The 21,777-nt window shown below is 52.4% G+C and overlaps 1 protein-coding gene across 1 annotated transcript in view; it reads left to right on the top strand.

The window, feature by feature from the left end:
* Positions 1–21,777, top strand: part of LOC140366261 (calmodulin-binding transcription activator 1-like) — a 79,270-nt gene that overhangs the window by 21,845 nt on the left and 35,648 nt on the right. Inside the window, exon 3 of the mRNA XM_072452927.1 lies at positions 513–616. Within this exon, the coding sequence (XP_072309028.1) occupies positions 513–616 (104 nt within the window). The remainder of the gene's footprint in view (positions 1–512; positions 617–21,777) is intronic.

A 21,777-nucleotide genomic window follows, 5' to 3' on the forward strand; every position in this document is an offset into this window, starting at 1 on the left:
CGTCTCTCCTCATCAGTCCTCGCCTCTCCTCGTCTCCTAACTCCTCTCCTTCTCTCCTCAGCTCTATTCCTCTATCCTCACCTCTCCTCGTTTCCTCGTCTCCTAACTCCTTTCTCCTCGTCTCTCCTCATCTGTCCTCGCCTCTCCTCGTCTCCTAACTCCTCTCCTTCTCTCCTCATCTCCATTCCTCTGTTCTCACCTCTCCTCGTTTCCTCATCTCCTAACTCCTCTCTCCTTCTCTCCTCGTCTCTCCTCATCTGTCCTCGCCTCTCCTCGTCTCCTAACTCCTCTCTCCTTCTCTCCTCGTCTCTCCTCATCTGTCCTCGCCTCTCCTCGTCTCCTAACTCCTCTCCTTCTCTCCTCATCTCTCATCCTCTGTCCTCGCCTCTCCTTGTTTCCTCGTTTCCTCGTCTCCTAACTCGTCACCTTCTCTCCTCGTCCCTCCTCCTCTGTCCTCGCCGCTCCTTCTCTCTTCGTCTCCTAACTCCTCTCTCCTTCTCTCTCTCCTTCAGATGAACCAGGCCAGCTGAAGATCTACCTGCCCAAGAAGCTCCTGGAATGTCTGCCCAAATGCTCGTCTCTGCCCAAAGAGCGCCATCGCTGGAACACCAACGAGGTGAGGAAACCAAGCCTGGTGCCCTTCCATAACCTCCTGATTTAAATAGATGTCACAAAATAAAGCTCATGTTCTCCTGACCCAATGACCAGGCCTTCTGGACACTCCCCCTCTCCTCCATCATCTCCACATTTACCCACAATCCCCTGCTCTCTGTCCCCATAACTCCGCCCTCTCTCCTCTCTCTGATGATGAGTTCAGATGGAGGTTTGTGTTCCCCAAAGGATTCTTCAAAGACTCAGTGTTTCCACCGCTCTCGGCTTCTGCTCCGACGTTACAAAACAGAGACTAAACCAGGACTTAACCAGGACTAAACCAGGACTAAACCAGGACTAAACCAGGACTAAACCAGGACCAAACCAGGTCTAAACCAGGACTAAACCAGGTCTAGACCAGGTTTAAACCAGGTTTAAACCAGGACTAAACCAGCTCTAAACCAGCTCTAAACCAGCTCTAAACCAGCTCTAAACCAGGACTAAACCAGGACTAAACCAGGTCTAAACCAGGTCTAAACCAAGACTAAACCAGGTCTAAACCAGGACTAAACCCGGTCTAAACCAGGACTAAACCAGGACTAAACCAGGTCTAAACCAGATCTAGACCAGGTCTAAACTAGGACTAAACCAGGTCTAAACCAGGTCTAAACCAGGACTAAACCAGGACTAAACCAGGACTAAACCAGGACTAAACCAGGACTAAACCCGGTCTAAACCAGGACTAAACCAGGACTAAACCCGGTCTAAACCAGGTCTAAACCAGGACTAAACCAGGATTAAACCAGGTCTAAACCAGGACTAAACCAGCTCTAAACCAGGACTAAACCCGGTCCAAACCAGGTCTAAACCAGGACTAAACCAGGACTAAACCAGATCTTAACCAGGTCTAAACCAGGACTAAACCAGGTCTAAACCAGGATTAAACCAGGACTAAACCAGATCTTAACCAGGTCTAAACCAGGACTAAACCAGGTCTAAACCAGGTCTAAACCAGGATTAAACCAGGTCTATACCAGCTCTAAATCAGCTCTAAACCAGGACTAAACCAGGTCTAAACAAGATCTAGACCAGGTCTAAACTAGGACTAAACCAGGACTAAACCAGGTCTAAACCAGGACTAAACCAGGACTAAACCAGGACTAAACCAGGACTAAACCAGGTCTAAACCAGATCTAGACCAGGTCTAAACTAGGACTAAACCAGGACTAAACCCGGTCCAAACCAGGTCTAAACCAGGACTAAACCAGGATTAAACCAGGTCTAAACCAGGTCTAAACCAGGACTAAACCCGGTGTAAACCAGGTCTAAACCAGGACTAAACCAGGATTAAACCAGGTCTAAACCAGGTCTAAACCAGGACTAAACCAGCTCTAAACCAGGACTAAACCCGGTCCAAACCAGGTCTAAACCAGGATTAAACCAGGACTAAACCAGATCTTAACCAGGTCTAAACCAGGACTAAACCAGGTCTAAACCAGGTCTAAACCAGGATTAAACCAGGACTAAACCAGCTCTAAACCAGGACTAAACCACGTCTAAACCAGGACTAAACCAGGTCTAAACAAGATCTAGACCAGGTCTAAACTAGGACTAAACCAGGACTAAACCCGGTCCAAACCAGGTCTAAACTATGACTAAACCAGGACTAAACCCGGTCTAAACCAGGTCTAAACCAGGACTAAACCAGGATTAAACCAGGTCTAAACCAGGTCTAAACCAGGACTAAACCCGGTGTAAACCAGGTCTAAACCAGGACTAAACCAGGATTAAACCAGGTCTAAACCAGGTCTAAACCAGGACTAAACCAGCTCTAAACCAGGACTAAACCAGCTCTAAACCAGGACTAAACCCGGTCTAAACCAGGACTAAACCATGTCTTAAGCATCTATATCTTTATGATTCTGCTTTGAACATTACAATCGATCTTTTATGTGTTTGTTGATTTATTTCTAGCCGAATGCACAAGTCGTCACGAGACTGAAGCGTTTCATAAAAATCTAAATGATTATTGATTATTGAATGTTACACATCGCATAAAGATCAGGATTCAAACATCTTTTCTGATTTTCATAATTTTATGTTTATCATATTCGCAGTAATAATGAGCAGATATAAGACAGATGTGCGTCGTTTGTCATTTTAATTTAATGTCATTGTAGTCATGGTTTTATTCATTAAGTCACAGGTTCCAAATTATGTTTAAGTACATTGTAGAGCGCAACTAAACAGGACTAAAGCAGGATTAAAACAGGACTAAACCAGGACTAAAGCAGGATTAAACCAGGACTAAACCAGGACTAAACCCGGTCTAAACCAGGTCTAAACCAGGACTAAACCAGGATTAAACCAGGTCTAAACCAGGTCTAAACCAGGACTAAACCAGGACTAAACCAGGACTAAACCAGCTCTAAACCAGGACTAAACCCGGCCTAAACCAGGACTAAACCAGGTCTAAACCAGGATTAAACCAGGACTAAACCAGGTCTAAACAAGATCTAGACCAGGTCTAAACTAGGACTAAACCAGGTCTAAACCAGGACTAAACAAGGACTAAACCCAGTCTAAACCAGGACTAAACCAGGACTAAACCCGGTCTAAACCAGGACTCAACCAGGACTAAACCCGGTCTAAACCAGGTCTAAACCAGTACTAAACCAGGATTAAACCAGGTCTAAACAAGGTCTAAACCAGGACTAAACCCGGTGTAAACCAGGTCTAAACCAGGACTAAACCAGGATTAAACACGTTTTCTAAAAAACGTCTTTTTAAAGATGTAATATACAATATTATTACTAATTCTAATGATTCTAATAATTTGTTATTGCATAATTTCAGGTTCCACACCTGACATTTACAATATTATAAAGTTTATTTAAGTGTCTTTTTGAATCAGATTTGAACCAAACACAGACAGAAAGCTTCATATTCATATTCAGATTCATAAAATGTAATATTTATTCTCTTTTGACATTTAGATTTAATAATTCCTCTTTCTTTGACATAAAAGGCGTTTTTGTGTCCACGACTCGAATAATGATGAGGAATGCCACGCGACAATTTAAACTGAAATATCATCTTTTGAATGGAATAAAGTCCTCAAATGTTTCCCAAAACAGGAAAAGTCACAATTTCAATCATCAGAGAATTTATACCATTGATTCTGAGTAATGACTGCAGCTTATTAAATATGATGGAAAAGAACGTCCTCTTTGTGAAGCTGAGACTTTGTGGCACAAACTCTGAGGAAAGTCACATTCAAGTTAAGTTCATTTCTCTGAAAATTAGATTTAAAGACTTGCCATGAAAAAAACAAACAGAAGAACCGTTGCATTTTGGGGGAAATTTGAGCTTTTTTGGAGAACAAACTGACTCTAGAGCCTTAACCAGTCCGTCAGCTGACATTTAAGAGTTTAACTCGTTTAAAAGTGTCACGGCAACAATCAGAGCTCAAGAGCACAAAAGCACCAGAGCACAAAAGCAAAGAAAAGAGGGAGAAAAGGAGAGAGTGAAGGAGAGAGTGAAGGAGAGACGGAGCCGAGGGGCGAGGGTCGTGATTAAAACACTCTTCAAAACGTAAGAAGACGAAGCGAAGAACGCAAATAAAAGAGGAGGAACATAGCCCCCGGTGCAGAGGAGAGAGGAGGAAGGAGAGAGGAGGGAGAGAGAGAGGATGGAAAGAGAGGGAAAGAGAGAGAGGGAATGAGAGAGGGGGAGAAAGAGAGAGGAGGGAGAGAGAGAGGACGGAGAGAGAGAGGGAGAGAGGAGTGAGAGAGAGAGAGGAGGGAGAGAGAGAGAGGAGGGAGAGAGAGAGGGGGAGAAAGAGAGAGGAGGGAGAGGAAGAGGAGGGAGAGAGAGAGGGAGAGAGGAGTGAGAGAGAGGGAGAGAGGAGTGAGAGAGAGAGAGGAGGGAGAGAGAGAGAGGATGGATGGAGAGAGAGAGAGAGGATGGAGAGAGAGAGAGGGGGAGAGAGAGGAGGGAGAGAGAGAGGGGGAGAGAGAGAGGGAGAGAGACTTTTAGGTTTAGTCCTGGTTTAGTTCAGAACCAAAACACAAAACGTAAACCGTTACAAACCGTTACAAATCCATATTATTCTTATTCTTATTTTTTTTAAATCACAAACATTATTATTATTATAATTCCTTTTTGCTCAGACTTATTTCCAGAGAGATTAAACTCTTGCCTCATTAGGGACGATCTGCGTTTTGTGTTTTTCCATTTCTAGCGTTAGCATCTCAAACACGTCCGCGCGCTGCCGGATCCGTATCCACCGCGTCATTCTCACACTGACACGGATCCGGCAGCAACCTATGCCCGTCCATCCCAGACATGAGGTCCATCCCAGACATGAGGTCCATCCCAGACATGAGGTCCATCCCAGACATGAGGTCCATCCCACACATGAGGTCCATCCCAGACACAAGGTCCATCCCAGACATGAGGTCCATCCCAGACATGAGGTCCATCCCAGACATGAGGTCCATCCCAGACATGAGGTCCATCCCACACATGAGGTCCATCCCAGACACAAGGTCCATCCCAGACATGAGGTCCATCCCAGACATGAGGTCCATCCAATATATGAGGTCCATCCCAGACACAAGGTCCATCCCAGACACAAGGTCCATCCCAAACATGAGGTCCATCCCAGACACGAGGTCCATCCCAGACACAAGGTCCATCCCAGACACAAGGTCCATCCCAGACATGAGGTCCATCCCAGACACAAGGTCCATCCCAGACATGAGGTCCATCCCAGACATGAGGTCCATCCAAGAAATGAGGACCATCGCAGACACGAGGTCCATCCCAGACACAAGGTCCATCCCAGACATGAGGTCCATCCCAGACATGAGGTCCATCCCAGACATGAGGTCCATCCAAGATATGAGGACCATCGCAGACACGAGTTCCATCCCAGACACAAGGTCCATCCCAGACACAAGGTCCATCCCAGACATGAGGTCCTGCCAAGACACGACATCCATCCCACACATGAGGTCGCCGGTCGCTCGCCGGCGCCCGCTGCTGGTCGCTCGCTGCTGGTCGCTCGCTGCTGGTCGCTCGCTGCTGGTCGCTCGCTGCTGGTCGCTCGCTGCCGGTCGCTCGCTGCCGGTTGCTCGCCGGCGCCCGCTGCCGGTCGCTCGCCGCGTCACAGCTCATTACGGCGCACATGAGCTGGAAAGTTAGAGGAAACACGACAGGACAAGACGGATGGGCTTCTGCGGCGCCGCTGCCAAAACTGCATTCAATCTGTGTGAATTTAAAAAGGACGTTTACACAGAGGTAAACGTCCCCGCGGGGTTGCTATAGTGACCGTACACACCCGCAGAGTCGGGGGACGCTCCTGGAACCATCTAATGGCCTTATGCGTCTGTTCTGAGGAGGACTTTAGGACATTTGTGTCTTTACAGTACTTTATGCACGTTTATGCATCATTTAAGACGTTTAAAATCAGCTCGGGAGGTAACATCACAACTCTAATGTGTAAGCAACAAACGGAGGGAATAATGCAAAGATTGATGTGACATTTTCCCCACAGGCTTAAAGCACCCCCTACAGGTCGGGCCACTCATTGAACTAAAATGCAGTTACGTTTTATATATATAAAATTTTGATAAAAAATATCACTGAATAGCACATTTTTTAGGTTTATAATTTCACTTCCTGTTTGTAATTGATGACATCAATAAAGTAGCTTCTTTGTGTAAATTCTGCTTAAACTTTGACTGGAATGAGTGTCCCTGGTGTGATGTCACTTCCTGCATGAGTGTCCCTGGTGGCGAATATTTTTTTCGTACTTAAGTTCGGGCACTCAGCCAATCAGAAGGCGAGCAGCTTCTCGGTGGGAGTTGACTTAAATTCTGGTCTCCTCCCACCCAGAATAGATCCGTGTTCGCCGCTCCAGGAGATCGTAGCGCCACAGAACCTGAACTAACGCGTGAATGAACTAAATAGAGAATGACAATGGACATGCTAGCTAGTGTTTGACCATAAAATAAATAACCCTAAACCTAACCCCTAACCCTAACCCCTAACCCCTAAACCTAAACCTAAACCTAACCCCTAACCCCTAACCCCTAAACCTAACCCCTAACCCCTAACCCCTAACCCTAACCCCTAACCCCTAAACCTAACCCTGAACCTGAACCTAACCCCTAAGCCTAACCCCTAACCCTAAACCTAACCTCTAACCTCTAACCCTAAGTTGTTGTAGTAGTTAGGAGATGAAGGGGGAAAAAATTAAACCATTAATTACAGGTGGGAGCAGGAGTCGAACTCGGGATCTCAAGGGTCCTAAACCGTGTCTGTAACCACTGGGCCAACAAAGCTGAAATTTCACTCCGCGAGACGATAAATGACCTCGCATGTGATCTGGGCCGCCAATGGGAATAGACCAGATTTTAGGTCAACGCCCACCTAGAAGCTGCTCGCCTTCTGATTGGCTGAGAAGTCTGCACTGTTCTGAAGTTAAGTACGAAAAAATATTCGCTCCCTGGTGTGATGTCACTTCCTGTATGAGTGTCCTTGGTGTGATGTCACTTCCTGTATGAGTGTCCTTGGTGTGATGTCACTTCCTGTATGAGTGTCCCTGGTGTGATGTCACTTCCTGTATGAGTGTCCTTGGTGTGATGTCACTTCCTGTATGAGTGTCCCTGGTGTCATTTCCTATATAATTTATATGTACAACAGGTATAAATACTCCAAATAAAGTCAGAATTAGAGAATAGTAAAATCCTGTCATGGGCCCTTCAAAGTACATCCAGACTGAAGTGTTGAGGACGACGTCGACCTAAACACTTTCAACAGCCTTCATCAAAAACTCAATGATTGGCGTGTCGTCTTTCCTCTGGTATATCAGGTGGACCACGCCCCCCTGACCACGCCCCCCGCCGCCCATTAGTTGTTGTTGAAGTGTGTCCCGTTGTTTCTTTGGTCAGTCGTTTTTATCTATCGGACTCTCAGTTCACGTCCCAGCCTGGCCCATGTCCCGGCCCGTGTCCCGGCCCGTGTCCCGGAACGTGCGTCGTCCCGGCCCACGTGCCTCGTCCCGGACCGTGTCTGAGTTTCAGTTTGATGATGAGACGGGCCAAAATACTTTTAAAACCCCAGGATTCCCTCGAACTTCACGTCCGATAAAGTGCGCGGGCGACTGACTCAGATTCTAAACCTGGATGAGTTTCACTCTTCGCCCTCTGCGCGTCGAGTCCCATTATTGGCTTTGTTTGGACCTTTTCAAACGTGGACGACATGTTGCGTCATGTTCAGTCTTGGCCCCTGGGAGCGCTTGAAACGCGCTTCCTGAGAGTCACAAGAGCGTTGTCGCGAGCACAAGTGTCTCTCGTCTGGTTCAGGATGTGGAGGTGAAGTCCACGGTGAGTCATTCACGTGGGCGACTCTATATTTAAACATCTACTATAACATAATGTACCATCAGTTCACAACGCCGCGTCCTTCATCCGGACCGTGGACACGTTCTGATCCAGACCCGCAAAGACTAAACCAGGACTAAGGACCACGCACATGGAGTATAAGAAACAGTAAATACATTGTGAAGAAAAGAGTTCTGGTTTAGTCATTGTCTCCTTTAGTTTAGTCCAAGTTAAGATTTAGGTTTAGTCCGGGTTTAGTCCTGCTTCAAAACTATGCTAATGTTAAACTACACTAACCTTAAACTATACTAACGTTAAACTACACTAACCTTAAACTATGCTAACGTTAAACTATGCTAATGTTAAACTATGCTAACGTTAAACTACACTAACCTTAAACTATGCTAATGTTAAACTTTGCTAATGTTAAACTACACTAACCTTAAACTATGCTAATGTTAAACTATGCTAATGTTAAACTACACTAACCTTAAACTATGCTAATCTTAAACTATGCTGATGTTAAACTATGCTAACGTTAAACTACACTAACCGTAAACTATGCTAATGTTAAACTATGATAATGTTAAACTATGATAATGTTAAACTACACTAACCTTAAACTATGGTAATGTTAAACTATGCTAATGTTCAACTATGCTAACGTTAAACTACACTAACCTTAAACTGTGAAGGTTAATGAAAGTAAATCGATGATAACGGACTGTGCGAGGAAAGTGATGTCGTTGGGTCAAACCAGATGAAGATTAAAAGAGCAGAAAGAAAGAAGGGAAAAATAAAAGAGAAGGAAAAAAAACAAACAAACAAAAGAGAAAAAAAGAGATAAAAAATAATAATAATATACTAATAATAAATGAATAATAATCATATTAATATAAAATGAATAATAGTGATAATATTTAAATACGTTTTTCCCCTTTTTGTTTTATTTCTTGTAACTTGAGGACATTTTACTTTGGATACTTTTTACTTTTACTTCACTACCTTTGAGTGCAGGATCTGTACTTTCTACCGCACTACATTTGTTTTAAAGGATTGAAAAATAAAAAGGGGAAGGGGGAGGAGGGGAGGAGGAGGAGGAGCAGAGGGCAGGAGCAGAGGAGGAGGGGAAGAGGAGGCTGAGGATCGGCGCTCGCTCGACCCGCGTCGTCTGCTGCACGATCCCTCCTCAAATTTATTCATTAAACTCAGAGAATCCCCTGAACGAGCGTAATTAGAATATGCAAACTAGAGGCGAGCGGAGGCGAGGGGGAGGAGGAGGTGGGGAGGAGGAGAGGAGGAGAAGATGAGGAGGAGGAGAGGAGGAGGAGGAGAGGAGGAGGAAGAGGAAGAGGAGAGGAGGAGGAAGGGAAGAGGAGCAGAGGAGGAGGAGGAGGAGAGGAGGCGGAGCGGGCGTCGGATGAAAACAGAGCGGAGTCGGGAGACGTGCAGATTAGATTGACAGCGTGTTGGTGTTCAGGATCCTCTGGTGTCTCGCCGCGTTCAGACGGATCACAACAAACCTCCTCTAGGACTGAAACGAGGAGACGAGGGAAAGGAAGGAGGAGGGAGGAGGTAGGGAGGGAAGCAAGGAGGCAAGGAGGCAAGGAGGCAAGGAAGAGAGAGGCAAGGAGGAGGAAGGGAGGCAGGGAAGCAAGGAGGCAAGGAGGAGGGAGTGAGGGAGGGAGGCATTTTCTTAACTGTTTCCTGTGAAGTCAGACATTATTTTCTCCTCTTTTTCATTTCTTGTAGTATTTTAGGACGTCCCTTCTTGGCATGATTTACCTCCAACAATTGTATTTTTTTCTTGCAGATCTTTTAGTGTTTTCTTTTTTCTTGATTATTATAATTTGTCCTCTCAAAACTGCGTTAGAAGCATCCTAGAGGAGCCGGAGACATTTCCCCAGTTTCATTTTCCTCCAGATAAGTCTTAATGTTTTTGGACATTTTGTCCTTAAACAAAGGGTCATTAAACAGGCTGGTATAGAACCTACACAGAAACAAGAAGACATCCAACAAAAAAAGAAAAAAACAACAGAAATCTTGGCACACGAAACCCAAAGCAAACGTCCCATTGAGTCCACTCTGTCCAATTCGTACGTTTTCAAATTAAGTCCAAATGTAATCTTTTCAGTTTTGTGAATGTCCAGTATAATGAGCTGCTAGTTGTGTCCATGGCAGGAGTCCTGAGGCCCAAACACAGAGTCCTGAGGCCCAAACACAGAGTCCTGAGGCCCAAACACAGAGTCCTGAGGCCCAAACACAGAGTCCTGAAATCCATCCGGGGAATCGCGCACCTCTCTCTCCCTCTTCTCTCCTCTTCTCCATTCTTCTCTTTTCTCTCTCTCAGTTTATTTGAGGACAGTGTTGGTTGTCAGGTCGTCTCTCTCCCTCTCTCTCTCCCTCTCTCTCTCTCCCTCCCTCTCTCTCTCTCTCTCTCTCTCTCTCTCCCTCTCTCTCTCTCTCTCTCTCTCTCTCTCTCTCTCTCTCTCTCCCTCCCTCTCTCTCTCTCTCTCTCTCTCTCTCTCCCTCTCTCTCTCTCTCTCTCTCTCTCTCTCTCTCTCTCTCTCTCTCTCTCTCTCTCTCTCCCTTTCTCTCCACCTCTCTCTCTCTCTCTGCGGGAGCTTGGCATTGTGCTCCACACCTCACACCTGTTGGGCTCTTTGAAGCACGGGGCCCCCTGCTGAGTGGGAGGGGAATCTTAACCCTGCTCATGGACACGAGAGCGAGAGAATCTTCCAGACTGTGATTGATGCTCTCTTAGTTACTGACTCTGCTCTAAAGTCTAAAGTTTGAACGACCTTATACTTTTAAAACAAGGAGTGATCTATCGTAATATATCAGACCATCAAAAACAAGTCATGGTGTTACAGTCGATGGGATGATGTTCTATCTATAAGTAATTCATTTTATTCAGAATGTTCTGGTCAAATGTCTGGGTACTAATTTACGATGCCCTTTGACCTTTAGAAAGATGTAACCATTTAAATGGCAATGATGATGATGATTATTATTATAGTTATTATATAGTTATATATTATAATTATCTAAGGACAGTGACATTCCCTCTAGCGCCCCCCTGTGGCACCTGGTGCTGGCCTGACCTGCTTCAGAGCTGACGAGGTCTGGCATTTACAAACACGTGTGGTCGCTAACGATGGTGTGTTCAGACCGCGTCGTCCAGGCAACGACTTTAGATTCATAGTCCACCTAGAGGCGTGTCCAGAGCATCAAAACACGCTCAAAACGCAGGACGTGTTGGTTAGGTTCACATTCAGTTTACTTCATATTAAATATTGTGCTAAACTGATTCTGAACTATTACTCCCCCATAGCCTCACCCATAGCCTCCCCCATAGCCTCACCCATACCCTCCCCCATAGCCTCACCCATAGCCTCCCCCATACCCTCCCCCATAGCCTCACCCATAGCCTCCCCCATAGCCTCACCCATAGCCTCACCCAGAGCCTCACCCATAGCCTCACCCAGAGTCTCCTCCATAGCCTCACCCAGAGTCTCCCCCAGAGCCTCACCCAGACCCTCCCCCAGAGCCTCCCCCAGAGTCTCCTCCATAGCCTCACCCAGAGCCTCACCCAGAGCCTCGCCCATAGCCTCACCCATACCCTCCCCCAGAGACTCACCCAGAGTCTCCTCCATAGCCTTACCCAGAGCCTCGCCCAGACCCTCCCCCAGAGCCTCCCCCATAGCCTCCCCCAGAGCCTCACCCAGACCCTCCCCCAGAGTCTCCCCCATAGCCTCACCCAGAGTCTCCTCCATAGCCTCACCCAGTCTCCCCCAGAGCCTCACCCAGACCCTCCCCCATAGTCTCCCCCAGAGCCTCCCCCATAGCCTCCCCCAGAGCCTCCCTCAGAGCCTCCCCCAAAGCCTCACCCAGACCCTCCCCCATAGTCTCCCCCAGAGCCTCCCCCATAGTCTCCCCCAGAGCCTCCCCCATAGCCTCCCCCAGAGCCTCCCTCAGAGCCTCCCCCATAGCCTCCCCCAGAGCCTCCCTCAGAGCCTCCCCCAGAGCCTCCCCCAGAGCCTCCCCCATAGCCTCACCCAGAGCCTCCCCCATAGCCTCACCCATACCCTCCCCCATAGCCTCACCCATACCCTCCCCCATAGCCTCACCCATAGCCTCACCCAGAGCCTCACTCAGAGTCTCCCCCAGAGCCTCACCCATAGCCTCACCCAGAGCCTCACCCAGAGTCTCCTCCATAGCCTCACCCAGAGTCTCCCCCAGAGCCTCACCCAGATCCTCCCCCATAGTCTCCCCCAGAGCCTCACCCAGACCCTCCCCCAGAGTCTCCCCGATAGCCTCACTCAGAGTCTCCCCCAGAGCCTCACCCATAGCCTCACCCAGAGTCTCCTCCATAGCCTCACCCAGAGTCTCCCCCAGAGCCTCACCCAGACCCTCCCCCAGAGCCTCCCTCAGAGCCTCCCCAGAGCCTCACCCAGACCCTCCCCCATAGTCTCCCCCAGAGCCTCCCCCATAGCCTCCCCCAGAGCCTCCCTCAGAGCCTCCCCCAGAGCCTCACCCAGACCCTCCCCCATAGTCTCCCCCTGAGCCTCCCCCATAGCCTCCCCCAGAGCCTCCCTCAGAGCCTCCCCCATACCCTCCCCCATAGCCTCACCCATAGCCTCACCCAGAGCCTCACTCAGAGCCTCCCTCAGAGCCTCCCCCAGAGCCTCACCCAGACCCTCCCCCATAGTCTCCCCCAGAGCCTCCCCCATAGCCTCCCCCAGAGCCTCCCTCAGAGCCTCCCCCATAGCCTCCCCCAGAGCCTCCCTCAGAGCCTCCCCCATAGCCTCCCCCAGAGCCTCCCTCAGAGCCTCATCCAGAGCCTCACCCAGAGCCTCCCCCATAGCCTCACCCATACCCTCCCCCATAGCCTCACCCATAGCCTCACCCAGAGCCTCACTCAGAGTCTCCCCCAGAGCCTCACCCATAGCCTCACCCAGAGCCTCACCCAGAGTCTCCTCCATAGCCTCACCCAGAGTCTCCCCCAGCGCCTCACCCAGACCCTCCCCCATAGCCTCACCCAGAGCCTCACCCAGAGCCTCACCCATAGCCTCACCCATACCCTCCCCCAGAGACTCACCCAGAGTCTCCTCCATAGCCTTACCCAGAGCCTTGCCCAGACCCTCCCCCAGAGCCTCCCCCATAGCCTCCCCCAGAGCCTCACCCAGAGTCTCCCCCAGAGTCTCCCCCATAGCCTCACCCAGAGTCTCCTCCATAGCCTCACCCAGAGTCTCCCCCAGAGCCTCACCCAGACCCTCCCCCATAGTCTCCCCCAGAGCCTCCCCCATAGCCTCCCCCAGAGCCTCCCTCAGAGCCTCCCCCATAGCCTCCCCCAGAGCCTCCCTCAGAGCCTCCCCCATAGCCTCCCCCAGAGCCTCCCTCAGAGCCTCCCCCAGAGTCTCCCCCAGAGCATCCCCCATAGCCTCACCCAGAGCCTCACCCAGAGCCTCCCCCATAGCCTCACCCATACCCTCCCCCATACCCTCCCCCATAGCCTCACCCATAGCCTCCCCCATAGCCTCACCCATACCCTCCCCCATAGCCTCACCCATAGCCTCACCCAGAGCCTCACTCAGAGTCTCCCCCAGAGCCTCACCCATAGCCTCACCCAGAGCCTCACTCAGAGTCTCACCCAGAGCCTCACCCATAGCCTCACCCAGAGCCTCACCCAGAGTCTCCTCCATAGCCTCACCCAGAGTCTCCCCCAGAGCCTCACCCAGACCCTCCCCCATATTCTCCCCCAGAGCCTCACCCAGACCCTCCCCCAGAGTCTCCCTCAGAGCCTCCCCCATAGCCTCCCCCAGAGCCTCCCTCAGAGCCTCCCCCAGAGTCTCCCCCAGAGCATCCCCCATAGCCTCACCCAGAGCCTCACCCAGAGCCTCCCCCATAGCCTCACCCATACCCTCCCCCATACCCTCCCCCATAGCCTCACCCATAGCCTCCCCCATAGCCTCACCCATACCCTCCCCCATAGCCTCACCCATAGCCTCACCCAGAGCCTCACTCAGAGTCTCCCCCAGAGCCTCACCCATAGCCTCACCCAGAGCCTCACTCAGAGTCTCCCCCAGAGCCTCACCCATAGCCTCACCCAGAGCCTCACCCAGAGTCTCCTCCATAGCCTCACCCAGAGTCTCCCCCAGAGCCTCACCCAGACCCTCCCCCATAGTCTCCCCCAGAGCCTCACCCAGACCCTCCCCCAGAGTCTCCCCCATAGCCTCACTCAGAGTCTCCCCCAGAGCCTCACCCATAGCCTCACCCAGAGTCTCCTCCATAGCCTCACCCAGAGTCTCCCCCAGAGCCTCACCCAGACCCTCCCCCATAGTCTCCCCCAGAACCTCCCCCATAGCCTCCCCCAGAGCCTCCCTCAGAGCCTCCCCCAGAGCCTCCCCCATAGCCTCCCCCAGAGCCTCCCTCAGAGCCTCCCCCATAGCCTCCCCCAGAGCCTCCCTCAGAGCCTCCCCCAGAGCCTCCCCCAGAGTCTCCTCCATAGCCTCACCCAGAGCCTCACCCAGAGCCTCCCCCATAGCCTCACCCATACCCTCCCCCATAGCCTCACCCATACCCTCCCCCATAGCCTCACCCATAGCCTCACCCAGAGCCTCACTCAGAGTCTCCCCCAGAGCCTCACCCATAGCCTCACCCAGAGCCTCACCCAGAGTCTCCTCCATAGCCTCACCCAGAGTCTCCACCAGAGCCTCACCCAGACCCTCCCCCATAGTCTCCCCCAGAGCCTCCCCCAGAGTCTCCTCCATAGCCTCACCCAGAGCCTCACCCAGAGCCTCACCCATACCCTCCCCCAGAGACTCACCCAGAGTCTCCTCCATAGCCTTACCCAGAGCCTTGCCCAGACCCTCCCTCAGGGCCTCCCCCATAGCCTCCCCCAGAGCCTCACCCAGACCCTCCCCCAGAGTCTCCCCCATAGCCTCACTCAGAGTCTCCCCCAGAGCTTCACCCATAGCCTCATCCAGAGTCTCCTCCATAGCCTCACCCAGAGTCTCCCCCAGAGCCTCACCCAGACCCTCCCCCATAGTCTCCCCCAGAGCCTCCCCCATAACCTCACCCATACCCTCCCCCAGAGCCTCACCCAGAGCCTCACCCATAGCCTCACCCAGAGCCTCACCCAGAGTCTCCCCCATAGCCTCCCCCAGAGCCTCCCTCAGAGTCTCCTCCATAGCCTCACCCATACCCTCCCCCAGAGCCTCACCCAGAGTTTCCTCCATAGCCTCCTCCATAGCCTCACCCAGAGTCTCCCCCAGAGCCTCACCCAGAGCCTCACCCATAGCCTCACCCAGAGCCTCACCCAGAGTCTCCTCCATAGCCTCACCCAGAGTCTCCCCCAGAGCCTCACCCAGACCCTCCCCCATAGTCTCCCCCAGAGCCTCCCCCAGAGTCTCCTCCATAGCCTCACCCAGAGCCTCACCCAGAGCCTCGCCCATAGCCTCACCCATACCCTCCCCCAGAGACTCACCCAGAGTCTCCTCCATAGCCTTACCCAGAGCCTTGCCCAGACCCTCCCCCAGAGCCTCCCCCACAGCCTCCCCCAGAGCCTCACCCAGACCCTCCCCCAGAGTCTCCTCCATAGCCTCACCCAGAGTCTCCCCCAGAGCCTCACCCAGACCCTCCCCCATAGTCTCCCCCAGAGCCTCCCCCATAGCCTCCCCCAGAGCCTCCCTCAGAGCCTCCCCCATAGCCTCCCCCAGAGCCTCCCTCAGAGCCTCCCCCATAGCCTCCCCCAGAGCCTCCCTCAGAGCCTCCCCCAGAGCCTCCCCCAGAGTCTCCTCCATAGCCTCACCCAGAGCCTCACCCAGAGCCTCCCCCATAGCCTCACCCATACCCTCCCCCATAGCCTCACCCATACCCTCCCCCATAGCCTCACCCATAGCCTCACCCAGAGCCTCACTCAGAGTCTCCCCCAGAGCCTCACCCATAGCCTCACCCAGAGCCTCACTCAGAGTCTCCCCCAGAGCCTCACCCATAGCCTCACCCAGAGCCTCACCCAGAGTCTCCTCCATAGCCTCACCCAGAGTCTCCCCCAGAGCCTCACCCAGACCCTCCCCCATAGTCTCCCCCAGAGCCTCACCCAGACCCTCCCCCAGAGTCTCCCCCATAGCCTCACTCAGAGTCTCCCCCAGAGCCTCACCCATAGCCTCACCCAGAGTCTCCTCCATAGCCTCACCCAGAGTCTCCCCCAGAGCCTCACCCAGACCCTCCCCCATAGTCTCCCCCAGAGCCTCCCCCATAGCCTCCCCCAGAGCCTCCCTCAGAGCCTCCCCCAGAGCCTCACCCAGACCCTCCCCCATAGTCTCCCTCAGAGCCTCCCCCATAGCCTCCCCCAGAGCCTCCCTCAGAGCCTCCCCCATAGTCTCCCCCAGAGCCTCCCCCAGAGTCTCCTCCATAGCCTCACCCAGAGCCTCACCCAGAGCCTCCCCCATAGCCTCACCCATACCCTCCCCCATAGCCTCACCCATACCCTCCCCAATAGCCTCACCCATAGCCTCACCCAGAGCCTCACTCAGAGTCTCCCCCAGAGCCTCACCCATAGCCTCACCCAGAGCCTCACCCAGAGTCTCCTCCATAGCCTCACCCAGAATCTCCCCCAGAGCCTCACCCAGACCCTCCCCCATAGTCTCCCCCAGAGCCTCACCCATAGCCTCACCCAGTTCTCCTCCATAGCCTCACCCAGAGTCTCCCCCAGAGCCTCACCCAGACCCTCCCCCATAGTCTCCCCCAGAGCCTCCCCCATAGCCTCCCCCAGAGCCTCCCTCAGAGCCTCCCTCAGAGCCTCACCCAGACCCTCCCCCATAGTCTCCCTCAGAGCCTCCCCCATAGCCTCCCCCAGAGCCTCCCTCAGAGCCTCCCCCATAGTCTCCCCCAGAGCCTCCCCCAGAGTCTCCTCCATAGCCTCACCCAGAGCCTCACCCAGAGCCTCCCCCATAGCCTCACCCATACCCTCCCCAATAGCCTCACCCATAGCCTCACCCAGAGCCTCACCCATAGCCTCCCCCAGAGCCTCACCCATAGCCTCACCCAGAGCCTCACCCAGAGTCTCCTCCATAGCCTCACCCAGAATCTCCCCCAGAGCCTCACCCAGACCCTCCCCCATAGTCTCCCCCAGAGCCTCCCCCAGAGTCTCCTCCATAGCCTCACCCAGAGCCTCACCCAGAGCCTCACCCATACCCTCCCCCATAGCCTCACCCATACCCTCCCCAATAGCCTCACCCATAGCCTCACCCAGAGCCTCACTCAGAGTCTCCCCCAGAGCCTCACCCATAGCCTCACCCAGAGCCTCACCCAGAGTCTCCTCCATAGCCTCACCCAGAATCTCCCCCAGAGCCTCACCCAGACCCTCCCCCATAGTCTCCCCCAGAGCCTCCCCCAGAGCCTCACCCATAGCCTCACCCAGAGTCTCCTCCATAGCCTCACCCAGAGTCTCCCCCAGAGCCTCACCCAGACCCTCCCCCATAGTCTCCCCCAGAGCCTCCCCCATAGCCTCCCCCAGAGCCTCCCTCAGAGCCTCCCTCAGAGCCTCACCCAGACCCTCCCCCATAGTCTCCCTCAGAGCCTCCCCCATAGCCTCCCCCAGAGCCTCCCTCAGAGCCTCCCCCATAGTCTCCCCCAGAGCCTCCCCCAGAGTCTCCTCCATAGCCTCACCCAGAGCCTCACCCAGAGCCTCCCCCATAGCCTCACCCATACCCTCCCCAATAGCCTCACCCATAGCCTCACCCAGAGCCTCACCCATAGCCTCCCCCAGAGCCTCACCCATAGCCTCACCCAGAGCCTCACCCAGAGTCTCCTCCATAGCCTCACCCAGAATCTCCCCCAGAGCCTCACCCAGACCCTCCCCCATAGTCTCCCCCAGAGCCTCCCCCAGAGTCTCCTCCATAGCCTCACCCAGAGCCTCACCCAGAGCCTCACCCATAGCCTCACCCATACCCTCCCCCAGAGACTCACCCAGAGTCTCCTCCATAGCCTTACCCAGAGCCTCACCCAGACCCTCCCCCAGAGTCTCCCCCATAGCCTCACTCAGAGTCTCCCCCAGAGCCTCACCCAGACCCTCCCCCATAGTCTCCCCCAGAGCCTCCCCCATAGCCTCCCCCAGAGCCTCCCTCAGAGCCTCCCCCAGACCCTCACCCAGACCCTCCCCCATAGTCTCCCCCAGAGCCTCCCCCATAGCCTCCCCCAGAGCCTCCCTCAGAGTCTCCCCCAGAGCCTCCCCCAGAGTCTCCTCCATAGCCTCACCCAGAGCCTCACCCAGAGCCTCACCCATAGCCTCACCCATACCCTCCCCCAGAGCCTCACCCAGAGTTTCCTCCATAGCCTCACCCAGAGCCTCACCCAGAGTCTCCCCCAGAGCCTTGCCCAGACCCTCCTCCAGAGCCTCCCCCATAGCCTCCCCCAGAGCCTCACCCAGACCCTCCCTCAGAGTCTCCTCCATAGCCTCACCCAGAGTCTCCCCCAGAGCCTCACCCAGAGCCTCACCCAGAGCCTCACCCAGAGCCTCACCCAGAGTCTCCCCCAGACCCTCCCCTGTGCGTTCAGTGTTGGCTTCGGCATCACAAACGCTGTGGAAAAGCCGGCGATGGAGGAATCAGGCCCGAAATAGAGCGCGATCGATAAACTCTGACTGTTACAAACGGCGGCGATAGTGAGAGGATAAAAATACGGGTCGAAGACGAGCAGAGTGGAATATAAAAGGAGAAAAACAGAAGCAATTTTGGATCAAGTGTCTGTCAATTTCAGACGGGAGCACGACTGTTCTGGGAAAAGAGGGGAGAAGAGGAGGAGGGGAACGAGGGAGGAAAGACCTGGTTTAGTCCTGGTTTAGACCTGGTTCAGTCCTGGTTTAGACCTAGTTTAGACCTGGTTCAGTCCTGGTTTAGACCTAGTTTAGACCTGGTTCAGTCCTGGTTTAGACCTGGTTTAGTCCTGGTTTAGTCCTGGTTTAGACCTGGTTTAGACCTTGTTTAGACCTGATTTAGACCTGGTTTAATCCTGGTTTAGTCCTGGTTTAGTCCTGATTCAAACCTGGTTTAGTCCTGGTTTAGTCCTGGTTTAGACCTGGTTTAGACCTGGTTTAGTCCTGGTTTAGACCTGGTTCAGTCCTGGTTTAGACCTAGTTTAGACCTGGTTCAGTCCTGGTTTAGACCTGGTTTAGTCCTGGTTTAGTCCTGGTTTAGACCTGGTTTAGACCTTGTTTAGACCTGATTTAGACCTGGTTTAGACCTGGTTTAGACCTGGTTTAGACCTGGTTTAGACCTGGTTTTGTCCTGGTTTAGTCCTGGTTTAGACCTGGTTTAGACTCACTCCTCTCTCCTCTCTCCTCTCTCCTCTCCTCTCCTCTCTCCTCTCTCCTCTCTCCTCTCTCCTCTCTCCTCTCTCCTCTCTCCTCTCTCCTCTCTCCTCTCTCCTCTCTCCTCTCTCCTCTCTCTCCCTCTCCTCCTCTCTTCCTCTCTTCCTCCCTCTCTCTCATCTATCCACATGCTCTCTCTCTCCTCTCTCTCTCGTCACCCTGGGGGGGGGCGGGGTTTTGGGAGGCGGCAGTGGAGCGTGAGGCGGAGGCTGATTTCCCCACATGCGACGCGGCGACGCTCTGAGATCTGTTCTTCATCTGTTCGCTCCCGACGCTCGAGACGAGGGGGGATAAAAGTTTATCCGCTGCGTGTCTGTCCCAGCTCGCGCACGTACGGACCGAAGACTGTAATTGAACCGTAATCATCATCGTTTTGATGAATTTTTCTATCTAAAAAAATCCCAGTACGACGTGTGAAGTGGAGGACACGAGGAGAGACTTCAAGTGCACCCTATACACTTCTGAGGTGGCACAGACACTTCTGAGGTGGCACAGACACTTCTGATATGGCACAGACACTTCTGAGGTGGCACAGACACTTCTGAGGTGGCACAGACACTTCTGATATGGCACAGACACTTCTGAGGTGGCACAGACACTTCTGAGGTGGCACAGACACTTCTGATATGGCACAGACACTTCTGAGGTGGCACAGACACTTCTGAGGTGGCACAGACACTTCTGATATGGCACAGACACTTCTGAGGTGGCACAGACACTTCTCAGGTGGCACAGACACTTCTGAGGTGGCACAGACACTTCTGATATGGCACAGACACTTCTGAGGTGGCACAGACACTTCTGAGGTGGCACAGACACTTCTGATATGGCACAGACACTTCTGATATGGCACAGACACTTCTGAGGTGGCACAGACACTTCTGAGGTGGCACAGACACTTCTGATGTGGCACAGACACTTCTGAGGTGGCACAGCCACTTCTGAGGTGGCACAAACACTTCTGAGGTGGCACAGACACTTCTGAGGTGGCACAGACACTTCTGATATGGCACAGACACTTCTGAGGTGGCACAGACACTTCTGAGGTGGCACAGACACTTCTGATATGGCACATACACTTCTGAGGTGGCACAGACACTTCTGAGGTGGCACAGACACTTCTGATATGGCACATACACTTCTGAGGTGGCACAGACACTTCTGATATGGCACATACACTTCTGAGGTGGCACAGACACTTCTGAGGTGGGCATAGATGATACACGGGGGTCTCGCGCTGACTGGCACACGTCGCTTTGTGTTGTCTCGCTGCGTTTCGTAAAGACGAAACTCAGGTTTTTGTTCAGGTTCAGGTTTAGGTTAAAGTTCAGGCTCAGGATAAAGTTCAGGCTCAGGATAAAGTGCAGGCTCAGGTTCAGGTTCAGGTTCAGGTTCAGGTTCAGGTTAAAGTGATCTTGGTGGTGATCTTAACATTTGTGATCAGAGTCAATGTGATGTTCAAACAAAGCATGAAACCGTCGTGTGAGAGCGATTCAGCCGAGTCGTCTGTTTCTGCCTCTTAAATGGCTCTTATGGGACAGACTTTAATTGCTCCCTCCTCCCTCCTCTTCCCCTCCCCCCTCCTTCCCTCTGTGGAAGGCTGTAGGATATTGACTTGCTGCTGCTGCTGCTGCTGCTGCTGCTGCTGCTGCTGCTGCGGTGGTTGGGGGGGGGAGAGAGAGAGAGAGAGAGAGAGAGAGAGAGAGAGAGAGAGAGAGAGAGAGAGAGAGAGAGAGAGAGAGAGAGAGAGAGAGAGAGAGAGAGAGAGAGAGAGAGAGAGAGAGAGAGAGAGAGAGAGAGAGAGAGAGAGAGAGAGAGAGAGAGAGAGAGAGAGAGAGAGAGAGAGAGAGAGAGAGAGAGAGAGAGAGAGAGAGAGAGAGAGAGAGAGAGAGAGAGAGAGAGGTGCTGCTGTCATAAGTGAAAGAGCCACTCTCTAACACTGGTGTGTGTGTGTGTGTGTGTCTGTGCGTGCGTGTGCGTGTGTGTGTGTGTGTGTGTGCGTGCATGCGTGTGTGTGTGTGTGTGTGTTTATCATACCGTGGGGGCTCAAATCTTTGCATGAAGTTTATGAGGACAAAAATCCGGTCCCCACAAAGTAAATCTTGTGTTTTCAGATCGACGGCATGGTTACAGTTCAGACATGGGTTAAAATGGTTCAGGTTATGGTTATGGTTCATGTTATGGTTCACGTTATGGTTCAGGTTATGGTTCAGGTTCAGGTTCATGTTATGGTTCATGTTTTGGTTCATGTTATGGTTCATGTTATGGTTCATGTTATTGTTCAGGTTCATGTTATGGTTCATGTTATGGTTCAGATTATATTTCATGTTATGGTTCATGTTATGGTTCAGGTTCAGATTATGGTTCATGTTATGGTTCATGTTATTGTTCAGGTTCATGTTATGGTTCATGTTATGGTTCATG

This window comes from Eucyclogobius newberryi, unplaced genomic scaffold (genome assembly GCF_026437365.1).
Source record: "Eucyclogobius newberryi isolate DKJ021-1_F unplaced genomic scaffold, fEucNew1.0.hap1 SCAF_19, whole genome shotgun sequence".
Taxonomy (NCBI): domain Eukaryota; kingdom Metazoa; phylum Chordata; class Actinopteri; order Gobiiformes; family Gobiidae; genus Eucyclogobius; species Eucyclogobius newberryi.